Source organism: Poecile atricapillus, chromosome 5 (genome assembly GCF_030490865.1).
Source record: "Poecile atricapillus isolate bPoeAtr1 chromosome 5, bPoeAtr1.hap1, whole genome shotgun sequence".
Lineage (NCBI taxonomy): Eukaryota > Metazoa > Chordata > Aves > Passeriformes > Paridae > Poecile > Poecile atricapillus.
In genome coordinates this window covers 16662761-16690687 of record NC_081253.1, presented here as the reverse complement: position 1 = coordinate 16690687, position 27927 = coordinate 16662761, and the positions used below count along the sequence as shown (strand labels likewise).

Genomic DNA, 27927 nt, shown 5'->3' with positions numbered 1-27927 from the left:
TTAATGCTAATTATCAATATCAGGGCTAAACTATATTCAGTTCAAATGCAAAAAGCAAGCACCCTTTATCATTAATTTAAAATACTTGGCAACACCCCTATTTTTAAATTTGATATCAGTAAATCCAGAAAATGTGCAAACTTTATCAGTCGTCAACGTTTCAACTAAACACAAATTTTAATTGCATTGAGAAAGTCACTAAGCATATTCAGGTTAAAAATAAAGTCACTGAGATTCAGGTGATTAGGTTTTCCCCTTTCCTTTCTAGTCTGTACCAGACTTGGGCAATCTATCATAGCAGACCAGAAGGGAAGGCAAATAATCTTTGGTATCATTAGTTTTGGGGAAAGTTTAACCTTTCTATCCTTCATATTAATATTACCCGTTCCCTGAAAACATTTTAGTAATTATTAATGCTATAAAGGTACATGAATAAGATATTTTTTTTTTTATAACACGTAACAGATACATAAAATCATTACTGTTCCATTTTGGCGAAAGGGTCATTTATGTGTTACTTTTGATTACTTGCTTTAGTAAAAAAATTATCTGGGAAAGTCAACCATTCATTTCTGTTACTAGTAAAGAAGCCTATCCTAATTCTGGCACACCTGGATTCAGCTATTATGGTAATTTTACAAGAATCTGAATTAAGAAGTTCACTACTGCAAGTTAAATTTGGAAATTATATAATATAAATGAAAAATGAGGGCCTACCTCCCATGTACTTCTGGGAGAACATAATCACATCACTGGATATTGTAAAAAAGAATCCTGGCATTACACCAATTTTTGCCAGCCAGATTAAGGCATTAATCCTGCAAGTCTACATTCATAAATATAGTCACAACTTCAGGGCTATTCAGGCAAAGATTATTTGGAAAAAAAAAAAAAGTGTTTGACATCACTCTCAAAGTTAATAGTGAAGCATAACAAGCAATAATGTGAATCACAGTACTGAGTGACTTAGTTTCATTTTGCCTTATCAAAAGACAATCACAAATGTGCTTATGTGACAAACAATTTCAGTCATGAGTTCTTGTTACAAGAAGTCTTAATTCTTAAACTCTTACATCTATTGAATAAAAAAATGTATAAATGTATGCAAAAACAGTGAACCATTGAATTCTCATACATTAAGACTGTACTTTAAAGTGGGAATTGAGATGCCGAAGAAAATCTTCCTTAGATGTTAGAGATGGTGGGAAAACTTCTCGACAGAATTCACATATTCCACACTGATTCGGTTCAGAGTCTGCATATGTTTGTGCCAGCAAATCATTGTCTTGAGGCTGCCAAATGGGCTAAAAGAAACAGAAAATTATTATTGCTGAGGTTTACAATGTGGTTTACACTATGCTGTAGTTTATATTTTCAAAAATACCTGCCTCTTTAAATTAGGATTCCTTTACACCTGCCTGGCCAGAGACGTTAAGTAGAGATTTCTCATTTAAGGAAAGCAAGATAGGACCTTGGTATCTATTTATGATAAATATTGCTATGAGCAGAAGTCTGTAACATCAGTCTGGTATGTACTACAGCTTTTTGTTTGCATTTCAGTATTTTACCGTAGAAGTCATAGTACACAATAGCCATTTAGCAGAAATGAGAAAATACATTTTTACTTAAGAATAAAATGTTTCTTGTACAAAGTTAACATGATTCTATTTTATTTCCATTCTTATTGACATATAACTACTTTTCAGTTTACTTCCAAAATTATTACATCCGTGTATGTCATGTCATGTCTTAAGGTACTTAATTGCTCTGCCTGCCTTTTAGTATAATTGTGTCACATTTAATCTTGTTTGGGATTCCTCCTGCCATGACAGCATCAAACTCACTGGAACCATTTGAATATCTATCCATGCATTCAGGCAATTCTATAAACTACCTTGTATTTGGTTAGCAGCTGCATTGCTCCAGGTCCTTGAGCTAGTTAGTTTCAAGCTAGCAAGTCTGTTCATTCAACTTTGGAATTCAAGGCACTTAAACCCAGAGTCTAAGTATTTAGATTATTTAGAATTGTACCAACTAGGAATCAAAAAATCTTCTATCAGTTTTCAAAGTAAAGTTAAAACTTAAGTTTCATAACTTTAGCATTAGCAACACAAGATCAAATAGTTACATTACATGGCCAGGACAATCAGGTTTTGAGTAAATTGAAAACCAAATGCATCCTGTTGTGACTACAAAATAGAAAGAATGGCAGCAAGCTGGTATGATCTCTATGTGGAGATGGAACTTTTCTAGAAGACAGTGGGGTTTTTTTGGCTCAGTTTTTTCCTCTTGCTTCACTCACACATGGGAAGGCAAGGAAGAATACTTTGCAAAGTCATTTCTTTGGAAGTTTTAAATTTCTTGCTACTGATACCCAAGATGTTTAATTTTCAGCTCTTCTTTAAAATTCATCATGCCAAATAGTTAGAATCTATCGTTTATTTCTCTCATAACAACCCACTGTACAACTAAGCAGGCTTTCACAGCGGTTAAACCTTCTTTTTAAACCACCCTGAACTTCTTGGGGAGTCCTGCCCATTCTGTATTTAAACAGTGTTTAGCTTATCACATAGCAATAGCAGATTTACTGTCTTTCATTATGGTCAGCAATCCATATAATTAAATTGACTAATTAGTAATTAAGTGCAATCACACCACTTTTTTCATCTCAAAGAGTCTACTTATTGTATGTTGCTGGTGTAAATTGCATATTAAATCTATCTAGACACTGACACACTTAAACAAGTTAACACACTTAAACACACTACATAAGTGTGTTTAGAATTATTTGTTTCTGATATGATTTAAAGCACTGTTTGAAAAAAGATAAAATAGTATTGTAAGAACTCTTTGTCATCTTGGAAACATAACAAGGGGAGGTACCCATCCAGCTACCCACATACGCAGGCACTTAACTTCCACTTCTTGAGTGCTGAGCTTGTGTTTAATATCCTTGTCCTAGCAGACATTCAATTTCAAAAACATTAATATTGAGATTAATAGGCTACTGATTTGCTTTTAAAGTCATGAACATACTTAGAAGTGTTTTTGGTGGAAACAACTCCCTCAAACTGCAAATACCAATAAACATGTGCATCTATATGAAAGTCTCAGCTAAATGCAGTCTGTAAAATCCTAGGTTCACTAATATCCATGTTTATTTTAATCTACTGCTCTTTTCAGTCACGTTTTTTTTTTTTTTTAAAGTTACATTCTAAGAAAACAGTACTGAGTTTTTAGATTTAGTATCCACATAGAAGGAAAGAGCTAAATTTATTACACCAACTGAGAGCAGTTCCAAGAACTTGCTGTTGCCAAATCTATTGCATTTATGGGGCTTTCCATTTTATAAGTTAACATATGTAGTAAATACTTGAAAGTTTTATCTACACTAGGAAAAAAAAAAGGAGGTATATAATTCTCTCCTTTTTGGCTTTTCCTTCATTTTTGGAAAGGATGATAGAAGCTGTAAGCAGCATAACCTCCCCCTAAAAAGGTGGCAAAAATACTAAGAACAAGTTTATGCATAAATTTTGCTAAGGTTAACACAGTGAAAAGGGCATGTATAAGTAACTTTAAAAAAAATTACTATTTTAATCTACATATATATTATCTGTGACCAAATCTTGAGCACAATTTACAGTCAGAAAAAACTAGAGCTGAGTCAAATTAATTGAGAAAAATACTTAAAAATGTATTTTGGAAGCAGCTGAGTAAAGGTGATGAATATTTAAATATACTGATACACAGATGTACATTTAATGGATTCTAAAGTAATATGGGCTTGTTTCAAACCAACTTCTGGATAAGAAATAACATTTTAATCAATGCAGTGCTATTGTATGTATGACTTTCAAATACTAAACAATTCACCATTACCTTTTTCTCTGAGTGCTAGCCTTAGTGCATTTTTCTTCTCAAAACAGATCATTCACATTTTAATTGCTTGGTCCAAATTAATTTCCTTATTTTGCAGAAATACCAGTGGTCAAAGACTTACTGCTATTCAACCGCTATTCAACCACAGTTCTGTCCTTTTTAAGCTGCATACTCCCCTATCAATTTATAACCACATACCAGCTGTTTCACTTGCTGAAATGTACAATGCAGGGTGCCATCTATTGAAAAATGAATACACAGGCTAACTAGTAAAAGAATAGGCTGAAGAGGGAATACAGAAAAGGAGGATAGTAACAAGAAATGGAGTGAATTCTTTGTAGTTCCACAGGAATTCTACTAGCAGTAAAAAAAATGCCTTAATTTGTTTAACTTAGTCACAACTTTAACTGAGGACCCAGTGAAAAATACAATAAAAACTGTAATTAATAAGTTGGTAAAGAATTGAGGTCTCCTACATTACAAATAGATATCTAAAATAGCTTTCGAAAAAATCAAGCTTATAGCAGCAATCTTTCAATACTTTAAAATTTTCATTCAAAAGTGGTTTGCAATAGGAAATTAAACTAGACTGGGTAAATTTTAGGAGAAGAAAACATCAAAGCTATCATGTCCTTCAACACTTTCCAAATGCTGGTTTTGCAGGTCATGCAGTGACCAAATGGAGAAGTAAAGCTCTTCTGCTGCATGTACCTTGCCATTAAGAAAGAACATAAAACTTCATCCATGTAAATAGTAAAAATTCCACCCTCAGAGAATTCCTAATTATCATATTTGCTTATTCTTGAGAATCTGTCATTTCACAAGGTACCAGAAAAAATACAGAAATAAAAAAAAACCAACACAAAGTCAATCGATAAAGCTCCATAATTTTGCCAGCTTTCAGCTGAGACAGGATGTTACACAAAAGAAGCAAAGTATTCAGAGACATGAGTGTCAGAACATGCCTATGTATTTTTCTGCATTACAGCTACTGGGCCTTGTTTTCCATGGACTTCAGGCTATAACTGAAATTTAAGCCCAAATTACATACATAAACCTAAGAAAGAGTATTTTAGCAAACTTTCTTTCATTTGAAAAAATAATTATGTTTTTTTCCTACAATAACAAAAATTTAAGTTTCTTAGAGCAGAGGAATAGGGTTGCTATCTCAGACTGAGACAAAAAGCTACTTTTTTCATAGTGGAAGTATTTATCTGTTTAGCATTTTAATTGGTTCATTTTTCCTATTCTCTGCTGTACATGAAAAACAATTAAAACAAAGGTGTGCCCTATATGACTGAGATCAAGGGTAGAAAGAAAGCAATGTAGGGGACAATTTAGGACTAATGACAGCTTTGAAATAGATATAGAAGCAATTAATATCTAAATGAACTAAAATTTGTAAAAGCATCCAGGGCTTACGTGTGCCTATATTCCTGACTTTTCACTGGAAAAACATCTTGAACACATTCTGCAGTATTAGGAAGAAGAAATTACAAGAGAGATTGTCTTAAAAAAAGACTGATGAGGTTTCTTAGAGAATATATTAATCTAGTCTCAAAGATCTTTGCAAAATGTGTGTCTGAATCATTACAGTTTTTTGAAATGTAGAATATTTATAGAAAGATACCTGATGAGGACCTCTGACAGTTGTTCCAGCAGCTTCTAAAGAAAAAATTACTTCAGGTACACCCTGGATTGTGTGCTTAGGTACAAATGCGAAACCACTGTCTGTTGTTTTTAAACCTGGTTTGTCACAGATCTTTTCTATGGGCATCTTTGCATGATCTGAGGGGTTTGTTTTGTCAACAGTAGTCAAGCTTTGTAAAGCTGAGGTCATGAGATCAATGCCATGAGCTTCAAATGAGTTAGGTTCCAATTTACTGAGGTTAATAGCACGGTCTCTGTGCTCCAGGTTAAAATGATGATCTTGAAGCATGTTTTCAGATATACCAGTACAAGGAACTGTTGGTTTTTCCTGAGTGCTCTGCAAGAAAGCAGAGTCATTGTCTGTAGGTGGAAACTTGACATTAAATTTAGAAAGTGATTCTACAGAGTTGTTGTCCTCATCTTGGCCCACTCCTCTTGGTGTGATAGATGTGATGCATGATGCACCTCTATTTATATCCTCTATAACCCGAGGCTTAAAAAGCTCTTCTGCTTGTTCATCAGTTTTATCAGTGCACTGTATCGGCATGGAAAACTGTATTTCTGTGAAGAAAGAATGAAGAAAATATTAAATAGTCCATTGAAATATAGTTATTAAAAATGCGGTGCTGGGGTATTTTTTTTTTTTTTGTCTTCCTTCCCTGCCTTTTCAACTGTTTATTTTCTCTTTAAAATCAGATTGAGATCAGACAAGATTTGAGTAGTTCTCTTTCACAAACATTACTTCTGACTCAAAAACTATCAGAACAGAAATAAAAGGAAATACTCTCTTCCAGTAATTATATTTCTCTTTGATTTATGGCTATAAACATTTTCATTTTATTGAAAATTATGGTGTCCCATACTCTTAACACATACTTGCATATTTACTGAAGTGTTCTGGCAGAAATAGAAGCTGGAACCCAAACCATTTCACACAGTGCCAAGAACATGCTAGGCACCATGAGCACAATTTTAGAAGGTATTCAGGTACCCAACTCCCACTGATTTCCAAATTAGTTAAATATTTAAACTGAGTAACTATTCAGAAATGGGATTATGTTTTCCCTTTGTTTGGAGAATTTACCCTTCATTTTTGGCATTATATTAATAAAAATGGTAATGGTTACTCCTTTCCAGGAGTAACTTTAGTATAGAATAACTTAGATATAACTATAGAAATAACTAACTTTAGTTTAGAATAACTTTAGTAAAAACTGATTGTACAGAAGCCTTCTGACAGTGGAACACAGAAGTAACAAATCAAATGTTAAATCTAGATAGCTTTTGTCATGTATACCTTTATACACCGTTGACTTAAGGACCTCTTTTATCATCTATATGGATTACATCATGTATGGCTTTTCATACAGATGAGTTAGGCACTTTGTTGGGAAATCAAAACCATTCTTGTAAAGTAAGTTGCCAAACACACTTCCTAATTCCCACCTCCAAATAATGAAATTATTAGCATACAATCAGACTATCACAATACAGTTCAGACAGAGCAATTTGAAGCAACAACATATATGTCAGCATTTCATGTAACAAAACTTCAGTAATGGATGACCTAAATTAAAATCAAGTGCTTCAATCAGTATCTTTCACTTCAGCTGTGTGCATTTGGCAGGTGTTTATCAAAATCACTTAAGAGTCTGATCATACTGTTAATAAAAGTTAGTAGAGAATACCCGTAGTAGCTTATATTGTATTAAAGGTAAGCATTACCAGAACTGGACATTCGGGATCTCTCACAGTCTCAACAAAAATCAAGCCTTCCCTTTGTTTTCAGGAAGTGTTGGATTAAGCTCTTGTCCCATATAAGAAAACAGTATTTAAAAGTCTGCACAAGGAAGCCTAAAAAATAAGTCCTCTGAGTCTCCTCAGTCCTGCAGTTTTCCTCTAACAGATATGGGGCTAGAGGCATTCATAGCAGACATCTTTTGAACTGACAGCTAAATTAAAAGCAAGCAAGTGCTGTCATTCACACAGTATGATGGGATATCACATGTAGTAAGTGCCTGCCTCTCACTCCAAGGGACAAAACAATTACAAGAGCCATTGATGTGATGACTGTCTTTTATAGCATGTGATTTGGAGCATTCGTCATAGAATGCCAAAACTGGCGGTGCGTTTTCTTGGTGAAATACTGAGCACCATGTGAACAGACTTGAAAAAGGCAGATGGTAAACAGTGGAAGTACTTCTATGTATGTGTAATTTGCAGTATTTTCAAATATAAAGCAAAGCTTTCAAACAGTTGAATCACAATAAGAGCTTAAGTATGATATTACCAGTTTCAGGTTCTGGCTTTATCTTAAATATACTCAGTTGGTCTGTTTGTTCTCTGGCTAGCATACATATTCGATGACACTCTTCTTTCATGTCCTGGAAAATAGTCTCCAGATTCTCTCTGGAAGATCAAAATTGTAAATTAAAGAGTCAACCAATTCAGCTTGTTGTGACCTTTAATCTAGTCATACGCACAAACCAGAGAAAAACAATAGTATAAGCTACTTTTCTTGGATATCTTGTTCCTCAACATATGTATACATATTTTTGTTCTCCTCAGTAAAAGCAAGCAGAAAAAGGAAAAGGAAATTTTGTCAAAGAGTTGTTCAGTCATATCATATACATCTATATTTGAATATAGGAACTGACCCTGCAAGGACCACCCCCAAAAATCCAGCCTTTTAGATCTTTCAGTCTTTCAGGTATTTTGTGGAAGAGTTTACCTTTTCCAAGGGTGGTACTGTTTCCACCTTAATTCTAGGGAAAATAAGATTCTGCCACTATGAACATTAATTGGTTTTTGTTGTTGCCAGTACACTTCAGACTGCAGAAGAGGGAACACAAAAGCATTTGTTATGGCTCTTTCCTTCTCTGTCAATCTGGCATTTTGGGGAGGAGTTTGTGAACTCATTCCCTCTGGTTTCATACAATATTATATGGTTTTTCTTTTTATTCTGAGGGATTTATTGTATTATATCTTTTCCAGAGTATCATATGGGAATCAGATATTTAGTTATCTGCATTGAGAATGGTAAAAATAGCTCATGCTGGTGTGAGTTTATTTGTCCAAAGGCACTGTTTTTTAGTTACTGATGCATCTATAAAATTCCACTGTGAAATTTTGATAAACTTGCTGAGTAATTTATATTTTTAAGCGCAATATAATGGATTTTATAAAATGAAATTCAAAGATGAAAAAGTGAAGTTGTATTTGTGTTCTCTTTTGCGTCTTTACATCAAAAGATCTCAAAAGGGATTTTTTTTAATCCAGTGAATTGTTTTCCTTTTTTATTGCTTATTCATATAGCAATCAGACTGTGTTCCTGCTTCTGTCATGTTTCTCTTTTTGAAGACACAAATGTCTATTTGTATCTCATTTGAAAAAAAAATCTACAGAAGTATTTAAAATTGATACTGTTAACACATTCTGATGATTTTCCAGATGTTTTGATAAAGAAGAAATAAACAAATTTGAAGTTTCTAATCAGAACTTTAAAATATAGCTATGATTAGAAGAAGCAGTCTGAATTTGCTAGACATTTGTGATAGTATAATCTTACTGGTGTATGATTACCAGTAATCTTACCAGTCACATACCTCTTTCCAAGAAAACAGTAAGGAAGCTATTTGAGAGCAGGGAGACAGAAGACAGGTAAAGGTTTTTCATTTTTTAGATATAAATCAAAAAGACAAACAAGTCTTTCGCATATTACAGTCTTAATTTCCTCTCTTTCTTATCATAAAAGAGTACTGAGCCAGACTAAAGATCCATGTGGTTCACCTAGCCTGTGTACAGGAGTGGTCCAAAGCAGATGCCTAGGCCAGAATCTGATACTTTCTCTTAATACTCTGCTAACCTCACCTGAGAGAATCTTCCATTTGACCCCAGCAAAGTTGTTAAAAATGACATTACTTCCAATCTTATGAGAAATGCAAACCTAAGATTTTGGTCAATATTTTTCCAAAATCACTGGCAGAAGAGGAAATCTACTCTTTTTGACCCCTTAGTCATAGCAGGGGCTTGCTAGCTTCAGCTTACAGATAAACTTGGTTTCAAACTATCTCATTTGGGATGGATCAGGCCAAGAATTATTTCTTCATGCTATCAGACCTCTTCCTGGCAGCACAGCAGGCTTCTATGCTGTGCTGCCATCAGTTAATGCATAATGGCTGTACATTCCTGTCCAGAAGAGTTAATGCAAGGCAGTTAGGACTTATCCAAACCCCAGCATTAACATCCACTGCTGTTTCTCCTGCTGAACCAAGAAGCTCTCTTTCTCCCTCCCAGCTTAACCACCCATACTTGTAAAGTCCCAGCTATGATTGCACATAGTTGTTGGCTCTATTAACTTCCTGCATTAGCTCTTTGACCTTTGATGCTCCCCCTCCCAAATCCCTGCCCAGCCAGTTCTTAAGGTACTGTATAGAAAAGAGGGCAATAGCTGGCCTTACTTAATTGCAGAAAAGCAAAAAGCAAATTTGAAAAATGCTGCAGAAGTATTTACCTTTCAGGTGAAATACCAGAGATCCCTAGAGATAATTCAGGCTTATCTGGAACAACTCTCTTACTTTTCACCTTGAAGTAAAATATGAAAATATTGAGCACGTTAGCATTTTGTGCTTCACCTTGATATGAGTAAAAATGTCATGGGGTCCTTCACCTAGTCCCTTTGAAAGCTTTGTCAAAAGCTTTGTCAAAGCATTGTCAAAATGACAAAAGCAGTTTGTATGAAATTCCTAGTTCCTTTTAGGTTAACTTATTAACTCATTTATGGATTTCTCTGCTCATACTCCCTTGAAAGGGAACTAGTTCCAAGAATATTGCTTGATTGTAATTCATTTTCAGTCATGTATAAGGTAAGATTCTGTCTTTTGTATAAGCTTGCTACCCAGATATTTTACCTCTTAAAAATCAATTTATCCACTGAAAATTTCAGTGAACACATTGGAAGCTCATATGTCAGGAGTGCTAGCAGTTTTTTAAATAAGTTATTAACTTTGACTACCACCGTGTGGTTCACTCCAGTATTACATAGTTTTACATCTGCCAGGCATTAAGGGAAGTTTTCATAATAACCAGTCACTAAGCTTCAGTTCCACTAGAGCTACATTACCAGATGGCCTGGGTAGTTCATATGTGCTCCAAGTCAGACACGAACTTGAGCACGCCTGCCAAATCAGCTGATTTCAAATATGTGTAAGCTTAGAAATCTGTATAAGCTGATACATTGCCTGTAACCACAGGTGTGTCTCACCTGTAAGGCTGAAGTGCGGCTGCAGCTCCTGTAGGTGCATCTGAGCTGCCTTACCCTCAGCAATACAGGATACAAGTCCTTGCCACAGTAAGCTAAGCAATGCTTAGGAAGTCTAATAGCAACAAGTTCTGTGTTGCTGTGCTCCTACGCTTACCTGTGTTCACTCTAAATTAGGTAGCTAATATCTGAATACGTGGTTAGATTCCCATCAATAACTACACTCTAGCTATCTCACAAGGACAGAATAGCACCTCGGATGCTATTTTGTAACAAAAATAGGGTGGCATAAAAATGAAAAAATCAACTCAGTTTTGGTGAAAACTTCCAATTGAAAATTATAAACCAGAAATGCTAATTTGGAGTTTTCACAAATATGAAAATTTTTGAGACATACCATAAAATAATTAACATACCAACTAACCAATATGTATTTAATGTTGTACCCTATGTGCTTTGTCTAATTTCACAATTTCCTAGTCATTATAGAATGATTAAATTGAAAATAAGTTTATTAGAATAATTAGTACAAATTCCAAACATTTAATGTTCGAAGGAAATAATAATTTACAAATGGTTGTCTTCTTTATTTTATCTCTACTTAGTTTCTTATCTTACCTCCCTTTTATACGTTGGCATCTGTATACCCTTTTGTGCTTCATTTAATTCTTGCAATTTGCTTTCCAGATTTCTGATTTTATCATCTTGATTGGAAATAATAGATAAAAGCTTCCTTTCCTTTTGATTGCTTTTGTCCTCAAGTTGCTTCAATTTCATGCTCTCACTGTCTAACTGTTCCTAAAAAATAATTTTAGAAACACCAATAAAATTAATAAATTGTGGAATATCAGTATTCAGCAGTCTATAATAAGCTAAATGTAGGTTTTGCATCATAAGTAAGGGTCAGTCTTATTACAGTTTATTGCAATAATAATTTTCAATTGATAGTAAAGACCTTCTACCACTACACATAGCTGTAATTCATCATAGGTGATTACTTGAAACAACTGTATCTTCTGAATTTCTGAAAGTCACACTAGTGTTTATACAAAATAAAGACATTTTTTTGGTTCACTTACTGTATCATTTACATTAACATTTTATGTATAATATTTTACATATATAATACATAAAATAGAATTTAGTTAATTTCAATCTTATACCATTTTGAATATGGTGATAATTCCACAAATTGATCAAACCCAAGAACACAATCACACAATCACAGAATCCTAGAATATCTCCAATTGAAAGAGAACCATATGGATCAAATCCAACTCTCTGCCCTTCACAGGACTACCTAAACCTAAACCACAGAACTAAGAGCATTGTCCAGACACTGTGAATTCTGAGAGGCTCAGTACCATGACAGCTTCCTTGGAGAGCCTGTTCCAGTAACTGACAACTGTCTCAGTGAAAGGCCCTTTCCTAATGTCCAACCTGGACTTCCCCTGATGTGATTTCATTCTGTTGCCTCATGTCCTGTTCCTGCTCACCAGGGAGAGGAGAGCAGCACCTCCCCATCCACTGCTGCCCTTCGAGGGAGATGTCAACTGCAATAAAGTCACCCCTGAGCCTTCTCTTTTCCAGGTTCAACAAACAAGTGACCTCAGCTGCTCCACCTAAAGCTGGCCCTCAAAACTTTTCATCATCTTGGTCACCCTCCTCTGGACATGCTGTAATAGTGTGATGTCCTTTTTGTGGCACCCAAACCTGCACACAGTGCTCGAGGTGGGGCTACACCAGTGCAGAGCAGAGCAGGACAATCCCATCCCTTGCCTGGCTGACGATGCTGTGTCTGATGCCCCCCGGGACACAGGTGGCCCTTTTGGCTGCCAAGGCACACTATTGACTCCTGTCAACTTGCCATCAATCCAAACTGCAGATGTCTTTCTGCAGGGCTGCTCTCCAGCCTCTCATCCTCCAATCTTTATGCGTAACCAGAATTGTATTGCAAACATTTCAGTCCTGTAAAGATTTGTGAAATAAAATGCCCTGGCTGTTCTCACTTTGATGATCCATCTCGTAATTAATGAAACTTTTAACTATGTGGGATTTTTGTGGAATAAAGAAGAAAATAACCAACCATTTTTTTAATATGCTCAAAGATAGTAGCTGCAAAAGTTCCCAAGGAAAAACCTGCAGTTAAAAACTGCTGCTATGAAAACCTTTATGAAATTTAGGGAATTGTATCAAGTGTGACAAAAAGTGTCCCCAAGCCCCATGATTGTCTCTCCAAGAGAAGTATGCCCAAAGGGTTAACTCCTAAAGAAGAATGTAAGTGAAATGCACTTAAATAGTCTGTAGACAGGTAGGGTAAGATGCAGAGGAAAGAAGCAACTAAGTGCTTTTTCAAGACCTTTTGTTTTATTTTCAAATGGAACTTACATGGAGTGAGGTTGTGCATTTGGAGATTAGGTAAGGTAGGTAGGGGCTACCCTACTGGACAAAGACAGCCATGCAGGGATAGGTCCAGAGTTGGTTTACCAAGACACCAGCTGGCTAAGGATGCAGCTGACACAAGTGTTTAGCCTCAGAAAGTTATACTAGCTGGATAAAGACGAAAAATCTGTAGAAAAATAGCTTTGAAGGCATTGGTTTAGAGTCTCAATTACAGCTTCGAATAGCAAATCTACAGTAAGAGCTTCAATGCAACTTCAGACTTGGGTGGTATCTTAAGGATCCAGATTAAGCCTCTTCTGCTCAGCGACTTCCAAACATTGTCTAAAATTGGCATGTTTCAATCCCAGAAAACTCCTTAATCCTAACTCTTCTACAATTTTCATTTCTGACAGGTCAGAAAATTCAATTTCCCATTTAAATAAGGTAAGGGTATACAGCTTCTCCTGTGTTTTCCTTCATCATTATTTGCTGGAAATCCAAACACCTGGGAAAACGTTTTCATCAAAGGTAACACTTGCCCTTGAGGAGCAATTATATCTTAAGGACAGTAAAATAACTCACTGAGCCTGTGATACAGCATAATTTATCTCTTTGAGACTATTACAGCTCCAATTCACATGTTGGCTTTCAAAGGCCTCCAGATAACTGGAGACACTGCAGTAATGGCCAGTAGTTCTCCATTTCTCCTACATCTGCAGGAAGTGAGGATAAGTTTTAAGCAAGCAGGGAAAAAAGCCACACGAGAAGAGCTGTGCAACATGTTACAGCGAAGACATATCAGTACGTACTGATGGAAATCATCATTCCTGTGCACCATCAGGGTATCAGGAAAAACACTGGAGAAACAATTACACCTTTTGGTATCTTTCAATAATACAACCCTTTATAGCTTGATGATCTTAAAGAGTTTCCAACACTGTGCCTGGTGGTTTGCAATGATGTGGTAACCCTTATAAACTGGCTGAAGACTACAAAGCTAATGCTTGATAAACTTCATAAGCTTTATAAACTTTATAAATATGTCACACAGGTCATACCTACTCAGTTAAGTACTTGGCAACACAATGGATCTTTTAAGCACACTGGTATTATCTGCCAGCAAAGTGGTTACATATGTATTATGAACAGATAAGTATCTTTTTTTTTGCAGAGGCTTTATAGGATCAGAGGATAACCAACATTGGAAGGGACTTCCAGGGTTCTCTAGCTTCTTATCAAATCTGAGTCAGTTACAATGTCTGATCAGGTTATTCAGTTTGGTCTTGAATTTCCTAAGGATGGAGACTGCACAACCTCTCTGGGCAACCTTTTCCCATGCCTGGCTGTCCTCATGGTGTAATGTTTTCCCCTATGTTCAGCCTGAACCTTTCCTGTTTCATCTGCCCATTGTCTCTTGTCCTCCTGCCATGCATCACCATTAAGAGCCTGTCTCCATCTACCTGATAACCTGAATGTAGGTACTGGAATGCTATTAGCTTTCCCTGAACCACCTCTTCTCCAGGCTGGACAAGGGCAGTTTCTGCATCTTCTCATGGGATATGTACTCCAGCCCCCAGTTACTTCAGTTACTTCTGCTGAACTCATTGTAGTTTGTCAGTTTTTCCTGACAAACTGGAAATCTCTAAGCCCGATGTAGTATTCTAGATGCAGTCCAGTGAACATTGAATAGAGGGAGACACTCATTTCCCTGGGTGTGCTAGCTGTGCTCCTGTTAATATAACATAGGGAGCAGTTGCCCTTCTTTTCTGTCAGGACACACTGCTGGCTCATGTTTAAGATCTAACAAGATCCCAGCTCTTTTCCAGCAGAGCTGCTCCACAGCCAGTCAGCCCCCAGACTGTACTGCAGCAAAGGCAGGTCCCTTTATTTTTCCCTGAACTTTGCTACAATGGCTTGTTTCAGTGGCTTCCTAAAACAAACAAATGGTCAGGTAGTTTCAAGGAAAAACACAATTCAGCTGATGAACTGTGACTTTTAACAGTTTTCCCACAAACTCTTCTCTATTATTGGGTAGAGATAGACCAAACAGATGAAACAATAGAAGAAAAGTCTATCAACACCAGAATTTCTTATAGCTTATATTAGGACTAATCCTACTGCATATATCATACCAGCAGCAAAGAACAGCTAAATACACAATATTATCAGCCAGCAAAAAAATCAAATATAGCTTTTTTTGTAATAAAGATAGGAAACAAAGTGACAGTAGCAAAGGACTGGAACACAGAACTCCACAAGACAGCTGCAGTAGCTGATCTTAGTTATATAAGTAATTTTAGCCCCATAATTTAGAACATAAAGATGGTTACTATATGTCTGCCATTCCTCTGCTTATGTCCTGCACAAAAAAAGAAGAGCTACACATTTATCACAGGATGAAGAGTTTGTATAACATTTGCAGCATTCATTCCTGACACACAGTTTCCTTCTCCTTTTCATGGCATAAGACACTCATGATGAACAAATTCCAGTGTTTAATACTGAGATTCTTGAACCAGCAAAATGGGATCATTAGCATGTTTTCTTGTCACAGGAATTGACTTTAGCTTCATGTCTTATTGAGTTCACAAGGATCTGATGTCTGACTGTACTAAAAAGTATAAGTTTGACATCATCTCATCTCTATGGTTTTTGGTTTGCTGCACAGCTTTGGCTCTGAGACAGTAGCTGGATCCCAATTCTTCCTACTTAACAAAGTTTAGCCAGGATCTCAAAACTAGGCAGCAATATAGGCCTCTTTGGTCTTCTCAAGCAGAGGGCTGAAAAATTCTGGTAAACTTGTATATAGCTTGGTAGGGAACACCAAGCTGATCTGGCCCACTCACCTCTTTCAGTGAAGATAAATGTGAACAAAAAAAAAATCCTAAAGTGTTTTATGACACACAGGCAACAGACCTTGACAACAGCATATAAAATACACATGTATGGCCACCTACTAGAAAACAAAGAAAATCCCTCATTTTAAACCTCTGAAATTTAAGCTGTAATCATGCACCTATTACAATCAGTTCAGGATTTCTATTAACTTAAGTGGGACAGAATACAGTCCACTGAAAAATCCCACTGGACTTAGTAAATTTCAGTTTCAAAAGGTATAAATAAACCCAAGCATCTTCTGTCATGGGAGAGACTGGATTTCAAGGACACTGTAGAGGACAATGGTTGTAGGAATAATTTATGTGGTTTAGAGAAAAATGTGGATAGAATATGATTAGAAAAATACAGGCCTTCAAATAGAATATTTAAACTTCCAAATTTCAATACCTGAAAAAGCCAATACTTTATTGAATTACATACAAGAAAACTATACTGGGTCAGTGACAGGATGGTGGATTTTCAGTTTAAGAGATCTCAAAATATGACATCTGGGGGAAAAAAAAGGAGACATTCATGGTAGATCTGTTAATAAATTCCCAGATCTTCTTAGTAATAGTTTCTATCTATTTATTAACTCTCAACAGATGTCTCTTCCATGGAGTTGTCCAATTTTCCCTTGAAGCATTAATTCCATTGGCTTTCTGTGGTTTTTTTAATTCAATAAAACGATAACTTGTGTAGAGACTCTGCTGTACATCTTCACTCGTAGCCATAATTGCATGGCCAAGACACAGCCAGATTTATACAAGTGTGTGTGCCTCTGCTGTGCTATCTGGACATTTTTGTATCACTTGCCAGATCACTGCAAGTTTACTAGACACAATAGCAAACATTAGGGTCCTCCCTGCATTGGGAGGATGGTGCAAATATATCCATGTGCCTCTGCAGAAGGCAGCCTTTGTCCACTCAAACATACTTTCCTCAAGCTCCATGCTTTTTCCCAGTAACAGGAACATAGAATAGGCTAGGTCAACCCAACTCTACACATCCCCTCCTAAGAGACCTTATTTGAATAGCAGTGTGCCTGGGTTTAAATGCACCACCATGCAGACAGACTTATATAGTTGATTGTGCTTGGAGGTATTTCAGAAATATTTCTGTTCATGGAACAGAAGAAGCAACATCCAGATGAAATACCTGTTGCTGAGAGGTAACTGCAGTAACGGGCTCCACAAAACAAATATGCAGATAAAGAAAATAACCCACATTCCATTAGGAAAATAGCTCCAGAAATAATGATTCCAGCTTCTCATACATTGCCTATCACCTCCTGTAGAGATGGCATTATTTCAGTGTTTACCAATAAGAAAAGCAGATAACACAGCTTCCTTTCATTCCTAATTCATTATATGACTAAGTTGCTTAAAACTATTTTTCTTTAGTAAGTATTCAGAAAGAAGAGTATGAAATACTAGACTTGGTCAGATCTTCATGTGCAACCCTAAGATATAATTTTTATCCAGCATAAGAAAGCAAACTGCAAAAATATGCAAAGATGTTCCATCAAAGAATTAACCCTTCAGCTGTGTTTTAACCCAAGTAAGTGCAAAGATTAGGAAAGAAATGACATCATACACAGATTCTGGTGTACAAAAATTATATAAAGACTTTTAAATAGAAAAGAAGTGTATATAAATATTTGCTGACAGTATGTTTAAAATGTTTTCAAAGACTTAGTCTCATGTAAGATTCCTTCAGGATAACTAAGCAAGTACCAGTAATCCAATGAAATTACTTTTTGGATGTAATGGAATTACATTTCTGATAAAAAATGTGTTTTTGTGAATTTAGCAAAATTAATTTGTTTGTAGCTTAGGAAATAAATCCTGAAATTGATTTGTTTTAATTCTCATGTCTGATTTCTCACAAGGGTCTTTTTACAAACCTTAGAAAGTCTCTGCTATGGAGCTATGGAGATTCACATTCCAAAATAAGAGATTTTATGTTACAAGACAGTTCTCAAAAACCACATTATTTACGATAAGAACAATGCAACTTTGTGCATCTGTCACAGTCTTTCCTCAATATGTAAAATCCATTCAAGGCATTTCCCAGCTATTCTGAGATATTCCTTTACTCTTATTCCTGTTACACTCAATAGGCTGCAGAAGAGACATCATCTTAACACTGGCTATTTAAAAAACCCCAAAAAATCAGCATCTCTGGAGCAATGGACCATTCACTTCCCACTCCATCACTTTTTGAGTGCAGATTCTCCATTTCTTGCAAAAATGCAAGAGACTCTTTGCAATGTGAAATGCTCTTGTAAGACAGAAAAAGCCCTTTTTTGGGTTTTGGCAAGTTAAGAAATAAATAAGCAACTAAGTTCCTGCTTTATGATCAAAACTGTTCTAGGGAGCTTGATGGCCAAACAGAGATTTCACTGGGAAGGACCAAAGATGATGCTTACTTCATCTAATGTGAACTGAACTGCACTGATATGCTGCAGTGGCACAACACTCACACTTCACGTGCAGTTCAAAGGCACCACTAAAAATCTCACTTATCTTTTAGGTTCTCATAGTATAATCACAGCACAAAAGTGAACTTACTTCAGATGACATACCTTTAGGAGTTTTTCTCTTTGCTTTGCTATGCTCAGGTTTTCAGAGAGCTGGCTGAAAGGTAAGTTGGATGTTTCAATGTCTTCATGCATCAGAATGTAAGGATGCACATTGCCTTAAATGAAAAAAAAAAGCAACTGACTATCGCTGCATTTTTCACAGTCATCTTTTAAGTACAGGCAAAATTAAAAGAAGCTAGACTTATATTAACTTCTTTATATTCTTTGAGCAAGCCTTCATATTAAACAAGCAAGAGAAGCTAAATTCTGTGCTTAGAGACAATGCAAAACTAAATCAGCAATAAAGAAATGTACATGTAGTCTTAAAAATAAAAGTCAGCCACTTTGCTAGTATTTATGAAAACCAGGAGTGTTAGGCTAGTGTGAATAAATATTTAATGAGCATGGCAGATTAACACATGGTTACTTTGACTCTTTTCTCTTATTTGTGTAATACAGTCAAACAGTGAAAAATTACCCATCAATGACTATTTGATTTGAAAGAGAATTACCTGCCTATAAAGTTCTGGTTATGCAATAAGATTAGCATCACAAGACTCATCTTACATAAAAGACATATAATCATAGCACTCACATCTAGAACAACCTGAGATAAACTTACTAACAGGTAAGTATAAAATAATTATGTAACAATTTAAAAAAACAATTGTAGTGAATGATTTGAACCCATATTTTCATAACTTTTATTGGCTCCAGTGTAAGCAGATTCTACCTCTATAGAAAATCTCACCATTTCTTGAAGAGGATAAAGAGAGACCCCAGAAGTGTTGAATTTTATAAATAGATCTTGAAACGGCACATTTGTGTTAACTCTCACATTCACAAGAAAGTATGATACTCATTTGAAATATGTATATTGTAAAAACTGAAGCAACAAAGTCAGAACTATTCATCAGTGCAACACAGCATAAAAAGCAATAACGTGCAAACTGGAGTACATACCTCTATTAGCATTCAGAGCAGCCAACTGTGATTTCAGTTTTGCAATAATGCTGTTTTGAAGCTCTATCTTTTCCTGCTGTTCACGTATTTGCTGCATGTAGTTTTCTGTCTGCAAATATAATTTAATTAGCATTAATCTTAATTCTGTTTTGACTAGGGGTCTCCTATTTGGCATGTAAAAGGCAGTTCTGATTTTTAAAGATAACTATAGTTGTGGTCCTCTGTGTAAAAACCTTTGGCAAGTCCATCTTTTTGGGGCTGTACTGATTAGAAAAGGTATTATAGGAAATAACCCCTGAGTTTTACTAACTTTTTCAGCTGTGGCAGTTGTAAAGGGTAACTTTTAAGTTAGGATTCTTCACTTACAGATGTAGATTACATCAGGCTTAAATTAAAATTTTAGTATCCTTCAGAATGCTTGTCAGTTAGTTAATCTATAGAAAACAGTAATTTTCCCACCATGTTTTCTAACAAATTATATAAAAATAGACTTTTAAAAAGATAGTTTTTAAATGGAAAGCAACAACATTGTTTATTCCATACAAGAGATACTCTGCAAACCATTTTGACTGCCTATGAACAGTTTTGTATGTTTCTTTGAATGTAGTGGACTAGTTTTTCTAATTTACATAATGGGGCTGGGGAGGAAGGTAAGCAAAAAGCCCCATGCTTTGTCTCCAATACTACAACTCATACTACAAACAGGCCATACAGACTCCTCTAATACTACTGCTTGTATTTCATCCAACTATAAATTTTGCTAGACAGTCCATTAATGGAATGAATGGCAGGAAGATGCTAATATTCAAAACTATTGTTTCATTAGCACATGCCTAATGCTGCAGTTACATCAGTGCTAAAAACAAGCAAGAAAACTTGTGAAATCCCAAGAAGAAAACTTTCAGGAAAGCACTGAATTTTTCTGAAATTAGGAATATGTCTGTTACTGAACAGGTCACCACCTGTCACCATCTGGGACAGGACTTAGCATTGTTTTCACATCTATTCATAGTTTATCCATAGTGCTATCTAATTCTCAAATCTCAGCCACGTTTAAATTCTATACCCTGTTACTGTCCACTGTGTTTGTCTATAAAGCAGGCAGGAAAAAAATCTACAAGCAAAATTGATTTTAAAAGGACAGGTAGTAGTTGTACTATGAGAGGATTTTCTGTTGTGTCTTTTTTTAAAAAAAAAAAAAAAAAAAGTGATCAAAGAGCAGTACACTCCAGCAGCTATAAGAGACCTCATGAAGCAGAAAAATCACTGAGAACCAAATTGAAAATGTACAACAGCAATGTCTTGTCAACACTTCTGTACAGAGCACAGACATGACAGCTAAAACAGACAGAAGAGAAGATGCTTTTGACAGCCAGTGTGCACAAATTATTCCTTGAGTCAGATGGCAGCAACAAGTTACCAACTAGAAGATCTGCATGACAACCAACCATCCATCTGTATCAAACACCATCTGGCCGAGATGACTCTGGCTTCTGTGTGCTTGACATGGCTCCCAGCTCTAGAGACTGGCAAAACAAGTGGCCTATCGGTAACTTAAGTAGTAAACTGTTAACAACAGCATGGTGGACAATCCAACAGTGTGTGGAAGCCACACAATGAACAGAGGAAGGTACTAGAGTAAAGCACTGTACAAAGGTCATTCAAAAAACAGGAGTTTGGTTAAAAAAAAGCAACACAAATAAAACAACCAAAGTAATTTTAATATCAACTCCTGAAAAAATACTTTTGTCCTCTTTTGAAATCATAAAATTCAACTGTTGAAAGTTTGATTATGACAAAGATTTAAACTGGTAGTAATCCTTTATCTAAGGCTTTAAATTTTTAATTTAGGAACCAGTGAAAATGTAGAGAGCAACCTTGCAAGCAATTAGCTCACTTAGTACTGATGACCTCACACTTCTCTGGCTTTCTTGCATAGACCTCAGAAGGACTATCTCATCTTATACTCAATGCCTAGTTTCTTGGTCAGAAGATTCTTTCATGTACTTTTAGATGATTCAGGAGTATTAACTTAACAGGCTTTCCTTCAAATAGTTAATAGTCCATCCTAAGAGACAGAATTTAAAAGATCCCTAGACATTCTAAAATCTCTTGCCTTTTGTTAATTAGTTGCAATTTCAGCACAAAAATCACACTACTTATGCTTGTTATGTATAGAAACCTCTACAGATTTACACCAGCACTGCTGCAAGACTATGAATAGAGACAGACTGCACAGTGGATGATTGCACACATGACTGACTTGGAATGTGTTCTGTGATGCCTTGGCTAGTTTATTTTGCCATGCAGGGAGATGGCAAGATTGGACCCAGATATCCAAATATTCTCTATTAGATCCTTCCCTGCTTCCAATTCTGCTACTGCTCCACAACTAGTCCATTACATGGATTACGGTTCATTGGCCCCTGAACAAAGTCCCAGCCTACCAGTTCTACTGAGTATCAGAAAGTCCTGTAGCAACGAAAATATTCAAGCCTTCCTGTTACACAGGTTCCATTGCTGGGCAGAATATGCATGATAAATTGACTGTGACAAAGCCCAAACCTGATAGTTTTGAAATATGCTGTCCTACTTGAGAAGTTCTAGAGGAGTTTTGACTGAGCTAATGTTTTCTGCAACAGATTAACTAAAACTTCAGAGGTGCTTCTTATTGGTCAGAATGCCTCCAGAAAATATCTGTTACTTCATTAAAGAATAAATGTATAGATTATTATTTTTAAAAGAGGTATACTTATTCTAACAACTTTCAGATTCATTTGTCACAAAAAATTGTTTAATTTAAGCTATTTATATTAATAATATAATAATTTATTTTTAAGAATGCAAATTAAATTCCAACAAGTACTTCATTAAAGTTAGGTAAATTTTATGTTCATCTTTGCTGTCTTTATTAATCCTCCAAAACAGACAACACTTTTCCAACCTTTAAAACTAATAAAAAATACAAAAAAATCCAAGGTCAAAAACCAGAATCCCACCTACTAAATTCAAAGCCTAATGAGTTACTTTGCAATGTACTGGCATGGTTTCATAATGGCAATTTCCAACTTTAACACATGCACTAAAGTGTGCATAGCTAAAGTGAAACTGGTATCTACATGTACTACCATCCTTCATGGGAAGGATGGCTTTAAAGATAGAATTCAGAATCCAACACCTACTTTTTGCTGGAGTTCTTTCACAGCATGGTCCCTCTCCATGCATGCTTGTCGAAAGGCTTCATAAGCTCTGTTAAGCTGCTCTCCAATGTTTTTGTCCATAATTCCCAATGTTGTTTCATCCCTGGAAAGATGGTCAAGTTAACAGACCTGAAAAGTAATCAGAAAGAAAAAGAACACTAAGAAACAGCAGTATGTAACTAAAATCATATATAAGCATGACTTATACCACTGTTGTATTCAAATGATATGTGCAGTATGTTTCACCATTAACAGCATAGCTTGATTTATAGTTCTGATCACCCCAATGCTTAATTTTATGTTCATGGATAGGTTTAAACAAAAGACAAACAAAAGTAGCTTAACTCTGAATCAAATTCTGGATATATAGAATGTATAAATGTATCTAGTTACAGTATTTATGACTGAGACTTAAAATTGGTGCAGATTATCAGTTACCTGATTTTATGTCATCACCAAAATTTTAATATTTGCATAATTGTGAAAAAAAGACAGCATTAATAACCAAAGCTAAACTCAGCTTTTGGCATTGTGCTATGAAAAGCCAATGTCCAGAAACAGAGGAGTCCTGCAACTTTATTTGAATAAAGAGAGGAAGAGAGTCCACTGGGGCATGTGGGGTTTTCTCTCTCTTGATTTTGGACAACGCAACCTCCTTTTATCCTGGACTCCTGGCCACACATTGCCCTCTTCCCTTTCCCGCTGGCTGAGGTACTAGGAAGGTGCAATCTTCCTGAACTGCCTACCACATATCCTCCCTTGAACCTGTCATTTTATCCTGAAGTTCAGAAATTCAGGCTTGTAAGGACCCATTTGTCTGTTTCAGGAGTCAAACTGTCTGGGCTCTGCAACAAACCTGCTGCTTAAAGTTGGTAAAGACAGTAAGATCCATTTCAAAGACCTTAACACCTATATCCATGGAATTGTTCATAAAGCCATTAGCACACATCTTTACCAACAGCATTAAGAAATAAAAAGATGAAAACTCAACTAGGTCACACAAACATATCCTATTCTGTGTTGAATTTGAAAATGTCAACATAAACTACTCTAAGGTAGAGTTAAAACATCTTTCATCTAAAAATCAGTGACACCAACCAGTATGAATTATCGAGACTCGGACCTTTTCACACAATATTAAGAACTTCTTACACTGTGTACAATTTCAGTAACAACTCCCAAAACTACAGCTCATGAACTTTGACACATAAGACTAGAACTTTATTAAAAGTCAGACTCCAGTTTCAAGACCTTTGCAAACATAGGTCATTTGCTTCTACAGTAATAAATTATACTAATTTTAATATCAAAATTTAGCATCATACAAGTACAGTAGAGAACAAGTTAGTGAAGTCTCAACCCCCCACCCCATGCCCCCACCTAAAAAAGATAGCAGCATTAAGGAAAAAAAAAATTAGCAATTTCATCTCTCCTGGTATTTAAAGCAGTGTGGACTGCTACTATCATCTCTCACTCTCTCCTGGGATTATGCATAAACCACAAATACTACTAAAGAAAGTCACATGAGGATAAGCCAGCAAGAAGAGTATGAGGGTAACTTGCCTTGTACACTGCTCAAAATTTTGAAGATTGCAGCTTGAAGATTTTGTTCATCTTTCCTTGCTTTTGAATATCTTCCCTATCATAGAGTTTGAATACAGAAATGCGGTCTTACTTTTCTAGAAGGTTCAGCAGAATATTGTATGGACATCACACTTTTCTGTTCTGCAAATTTTATTTTACTGATATGTTCCTACAGGAAAAGCAACTGTATCTCACCTCTGGAATGCTGCACTTTAATAGCAGCAAAGTGAACAAATTCTTTAATGACTTGGAATCTTTAGGGATTCTTTGATGTAAGAAATGTTACTGAAATCCAGTTTTACAAGTTTTGCATAAAAGGGCTACATTGTTTCACATGGAAGGCTTTGTTTGTTTTGACTTGTTTTGTTTTCCTAAACACCAGTTCAGTAGTTTATAATCTCTAACTGTTCCTACTCATGTCTCAAAGCATTGTTAGTAACACAGGCTACTTCATCCACCTTCTTCCTCTCCCAAACAGTATCCCTTCACTAAACAGAATATTCATGCTCATATCTGGGGCACACCTTTAACTAAATGGGTAGGCTTTCCTTCCTTTTCAAATTAAGGATTGTTCTATGTAGTTCAATTAATAAAATCAGATATTATATCTGCCTTTAGGGACAGGTGTTTAACTGCAGAGGGCATTGTTATAGCTGAAAGTGACTGAAAGTGTGTTCTCACAATCTTTAAAAGCTTGCAAAGCTTGCATCAGAATTTATTTTGTACTCTTCTGAAATCCTCCACTGTTAACAACTTACCTAGTAAATGGCATGTCCTGTACATATAAGAGAGAACTTAAAAAATGAGTGCAATGGGATTTAAGAAATTATGTTCAACTTCTAATGGAGAGAATAGGGCTCAGCTTCATGTGTGACTCACAGTTCACAGAAAATGAAGGTTTTAATTCATTCATGCAAACTCAAACCTCCATTTGAACAGCAGTATTTAAAACTTCTACATAATTTCCAGCCTTTTAGTCATTCATCGTGACTGGGAACATTAATATAGAGTGCTACTGTTGTCTGGACTCATGGTATCAAAAGTAATTGATACAACAGGCAGAACTGTAGCACAGTGCCTGATTTTCTACTTGGTATGGAAAAATAACTCACTGGTAGCTCCCTAAACTTTCAAATGCAGTAAGAAAAGGTCAATGAAAGTTATTACTAGTGACAATTTAAAATGGCACTGTAACTAGAAGAATTGGTCCTGTCTTTTCCTCATACCCTAGACATTCTTCTTCAACCTTACCTTTCCCTCTCTTCCAGAACAAGCAACCTTTCTGTAAGAACTGTACCAGCAAACCAATCCAGTTTAAAACGAAATATGAAATGTATTTTTGCTGCCTTAGTTTTAATGCAGGTCAGATCCACAGACCACTTCAAATGGCACGATAACACAAGGAAGCCTGCACAGGAACAGAAATCCAGGAGAGGCAGACAGAACTCCTGTGCCCAACAGCAGCACTGACTTTAAAGTGTAACATGAAGTCAGAGTTACGTAACAATGTCACAAGTCCGCACTGCCACTGAGGATAGGCTAGCCTTCCCCCATCTCTGGCCTTGCATTTTTGCTGCTTACCGGTACCACTATAAGTACTTCTATGCTACAAGTTGAGAATGCCAAAGTAGCTCCCTACTTCCTCAAAAAAGCAACAACAAACCCCCTAAAAAAACCAACCTCGAAATTAAAACTGGAGCTAGCTCTCTGCAAGGCTGCTGGAGCACTACTACCAGCACAAGGAGGCAGTGGGAACATGCGACTAGCCGTGGGCAGGACTGCCGCAGTCTAGATTTAGATTGGATTAAACTACTCTGTAGTCACACCCCGGGTTGCCTGCTGCTGGAATAAATAACTGCTTCTTATGTTATCTGTCTCATATCCAGAACTCCTTGCAGTTAGAAAAACTGGCTCATTTTCCTGCTTCTCCTCCATAGGCATCAATATTTATCAGGGAATTTGCCAACTGTTCCTTGTCATTTACCCTTCTCTCTGCATCCAATGAGGAGGAAAAAACTCCCTCCCAACAGCCCTAAAAAAACCCCCCAAAACCAACAAACCAAAAAACCCCAACCCAAATATCCCCGCTATTTTAATCAGTTATGATTAGTTATGCTGTATCCAAACGGCAGCTGGAACATAATTCAGCTCAAAGCTGACAATCCTGATCTTTAGCAATTTACATTCTGGATGTAACATCATTAGATCCTAAAGACTTTCACAATCATTAACAGCAGTATGTAGTCAGCAGAGATGCAGCACTACAAAATGCTGCATCTATTCTAACAGGGACAGAACTAGAGGAAGAGATTAGTTACAGAGGTTGTCCTGCAATCGTGAATACCTGTGAGTACTATGCTGCTGGAGCTATGGCAATGACAACTGGAATTTCATATTTGACTCAAGTCTTGTACACTGGATAACCACTGGGTAGAGCTAATGTTGTAAGACGAACTTCTAAGTAAACACACCAATTGAAATCTCCAGATTATCTTAAAATAATTTGCTTCAAAACAGAAACATTTTGTTGAATAGGTGGTGGGAAAAAAAGAAATAGTAATATGCATTTTCTTAGTCAAATGCTAAAAAAGCTCCAACACAAAGATTAGCAACATATTTCGTCTGCAATCCCAGCTCCTCAGCTCGCTAGTTTCCTTACTAGTTTTCATATTGCCTCAAAAACCACCTTAAATTATGAAAGATTTTAGCTAATCATGTGTATATGTACATTAATTCATAATACACTTTCCTGCCTCTCATAGTTTCATGAGAGATGAGAACACAGGTGCCATCCAACCACAAGTACTTCTCTACATTTCTGCTTTCAGAACAGATTTTTCGATTGCTATATTTTGTAAATTATACTGCCATCATCTTGGGAACTGGAAGCCTGTGGAGGTAATAATTTGTGAGAGACTGAGAGCTCATTGAACATTTTTGTGTTTTCTTTTTCCCTTATTTTGTTCTGAGTAGACACAATTCCTGCTTTGCCCGAGGGCAGGATGCGTCGTTAACACTGGAGGAGCCCCTGACGGCGCACCAGCGGTAGAGCTGGGCAGCCTCTGTGCGTTCAGGGCTCGGGACGGTGATTCCCGGAGCGCTGGGGTTCGCTCCCCGCGCTGCCTCTGCCCGCGGGGGCAGCGTCTCTTCCGGCTCCTGCGCTCGCCCGCCCGGGCCACCGCCTCCCGGCAGCGAGCCCGCTGACCCCGTCCCCCATTGCCCGCTCCCGGAGCGCCTCCGCACGCCAACGACGCGCCCCGGCCCCGCTCCCGAGCCGGGCCGAGCGGCGCCGAGGGGGAAGCGGCAGCCCCGGGAGCGGGGGGCGGAAGCGCGGCCCGGGAGCCCCCGGCTCGGCATCCCCCGGGCCGCTCTCCGGTCCCGGGCCGGGCCCCGCCGCTCCCGGGAGAGCGAGGAGCGCGTGGTTTCCAAAGCGACTCAGACTTACGAGCGCCTCACGGAGCCCGCGGCCGCTCCCGGCACAGGGCGCTCGCTCCTGCCTGGGCGCCTTAACCCAGGAACCAGAAGCGACTTCCTGCTGTGCCTCTCCC

The 27927-nt window shown here is 36.9% G+C and overlaps 1 protein-coding gene across 1 annotated transcript; it reads right to left on the bottom strand.

Annotated features, from left to right (window-relative positions):
- Positions 1 to 883: 883 nt before the first annotated feature.
- TANK (TRAF family member associated NFKB activator) lies at positions 884 to 27927 on the bottom strand. Its single transcript, XM_058840219.1, has 9 exons — positions 27825 to 27927; positions 22778 to 22924; positions 19596 to 19704; positions 18636 to 18748; positions 11408 to 11587; positions 10043 to 10113; positions 7820 to 7938; positions 5510 to 6090; positions 884 to 1304 (listed from the first exon to the last, which is right to left on the bottom strand). The coding sequence occupies exons 2-9, from the start codon at positions 22874 to 22876 to the stop codon at positions 1137 to 1139; spliced, it is 1440 nt and encodes a 479-aa protein (XP_058696202.1). The 5' UTR covers positions 22877 to 22924; positions 27825 to 27927; the 3' UTR covers positions 884 to 1136.

Excerpts from the sequence above, each read along its gene's own strand:
- TANK (XM_058840219.1), bottom strand. The coding sequence starts at position 22,876 with ATGGACAAAAACATTGGAGAGCAGCTTAACAGAGCTTATGAAGCCTTT. Across the intron at positions 10,114-11,407 it reads TGCCAACGTATAAAAGGGAG|GTGAAAAGTAAGAGAGTTGT; the intron begins GTAAGATAAGAA and ends TTTTACTTCAAG. Across the intron at positions 1,305-5,509 it reads CTGTCAGAGGTCCTCATCAG|CCCATTTGGCAGCCTCAAGA; the intron begins GTATCTTTCTAT and ends TGTTTCTTTTAG.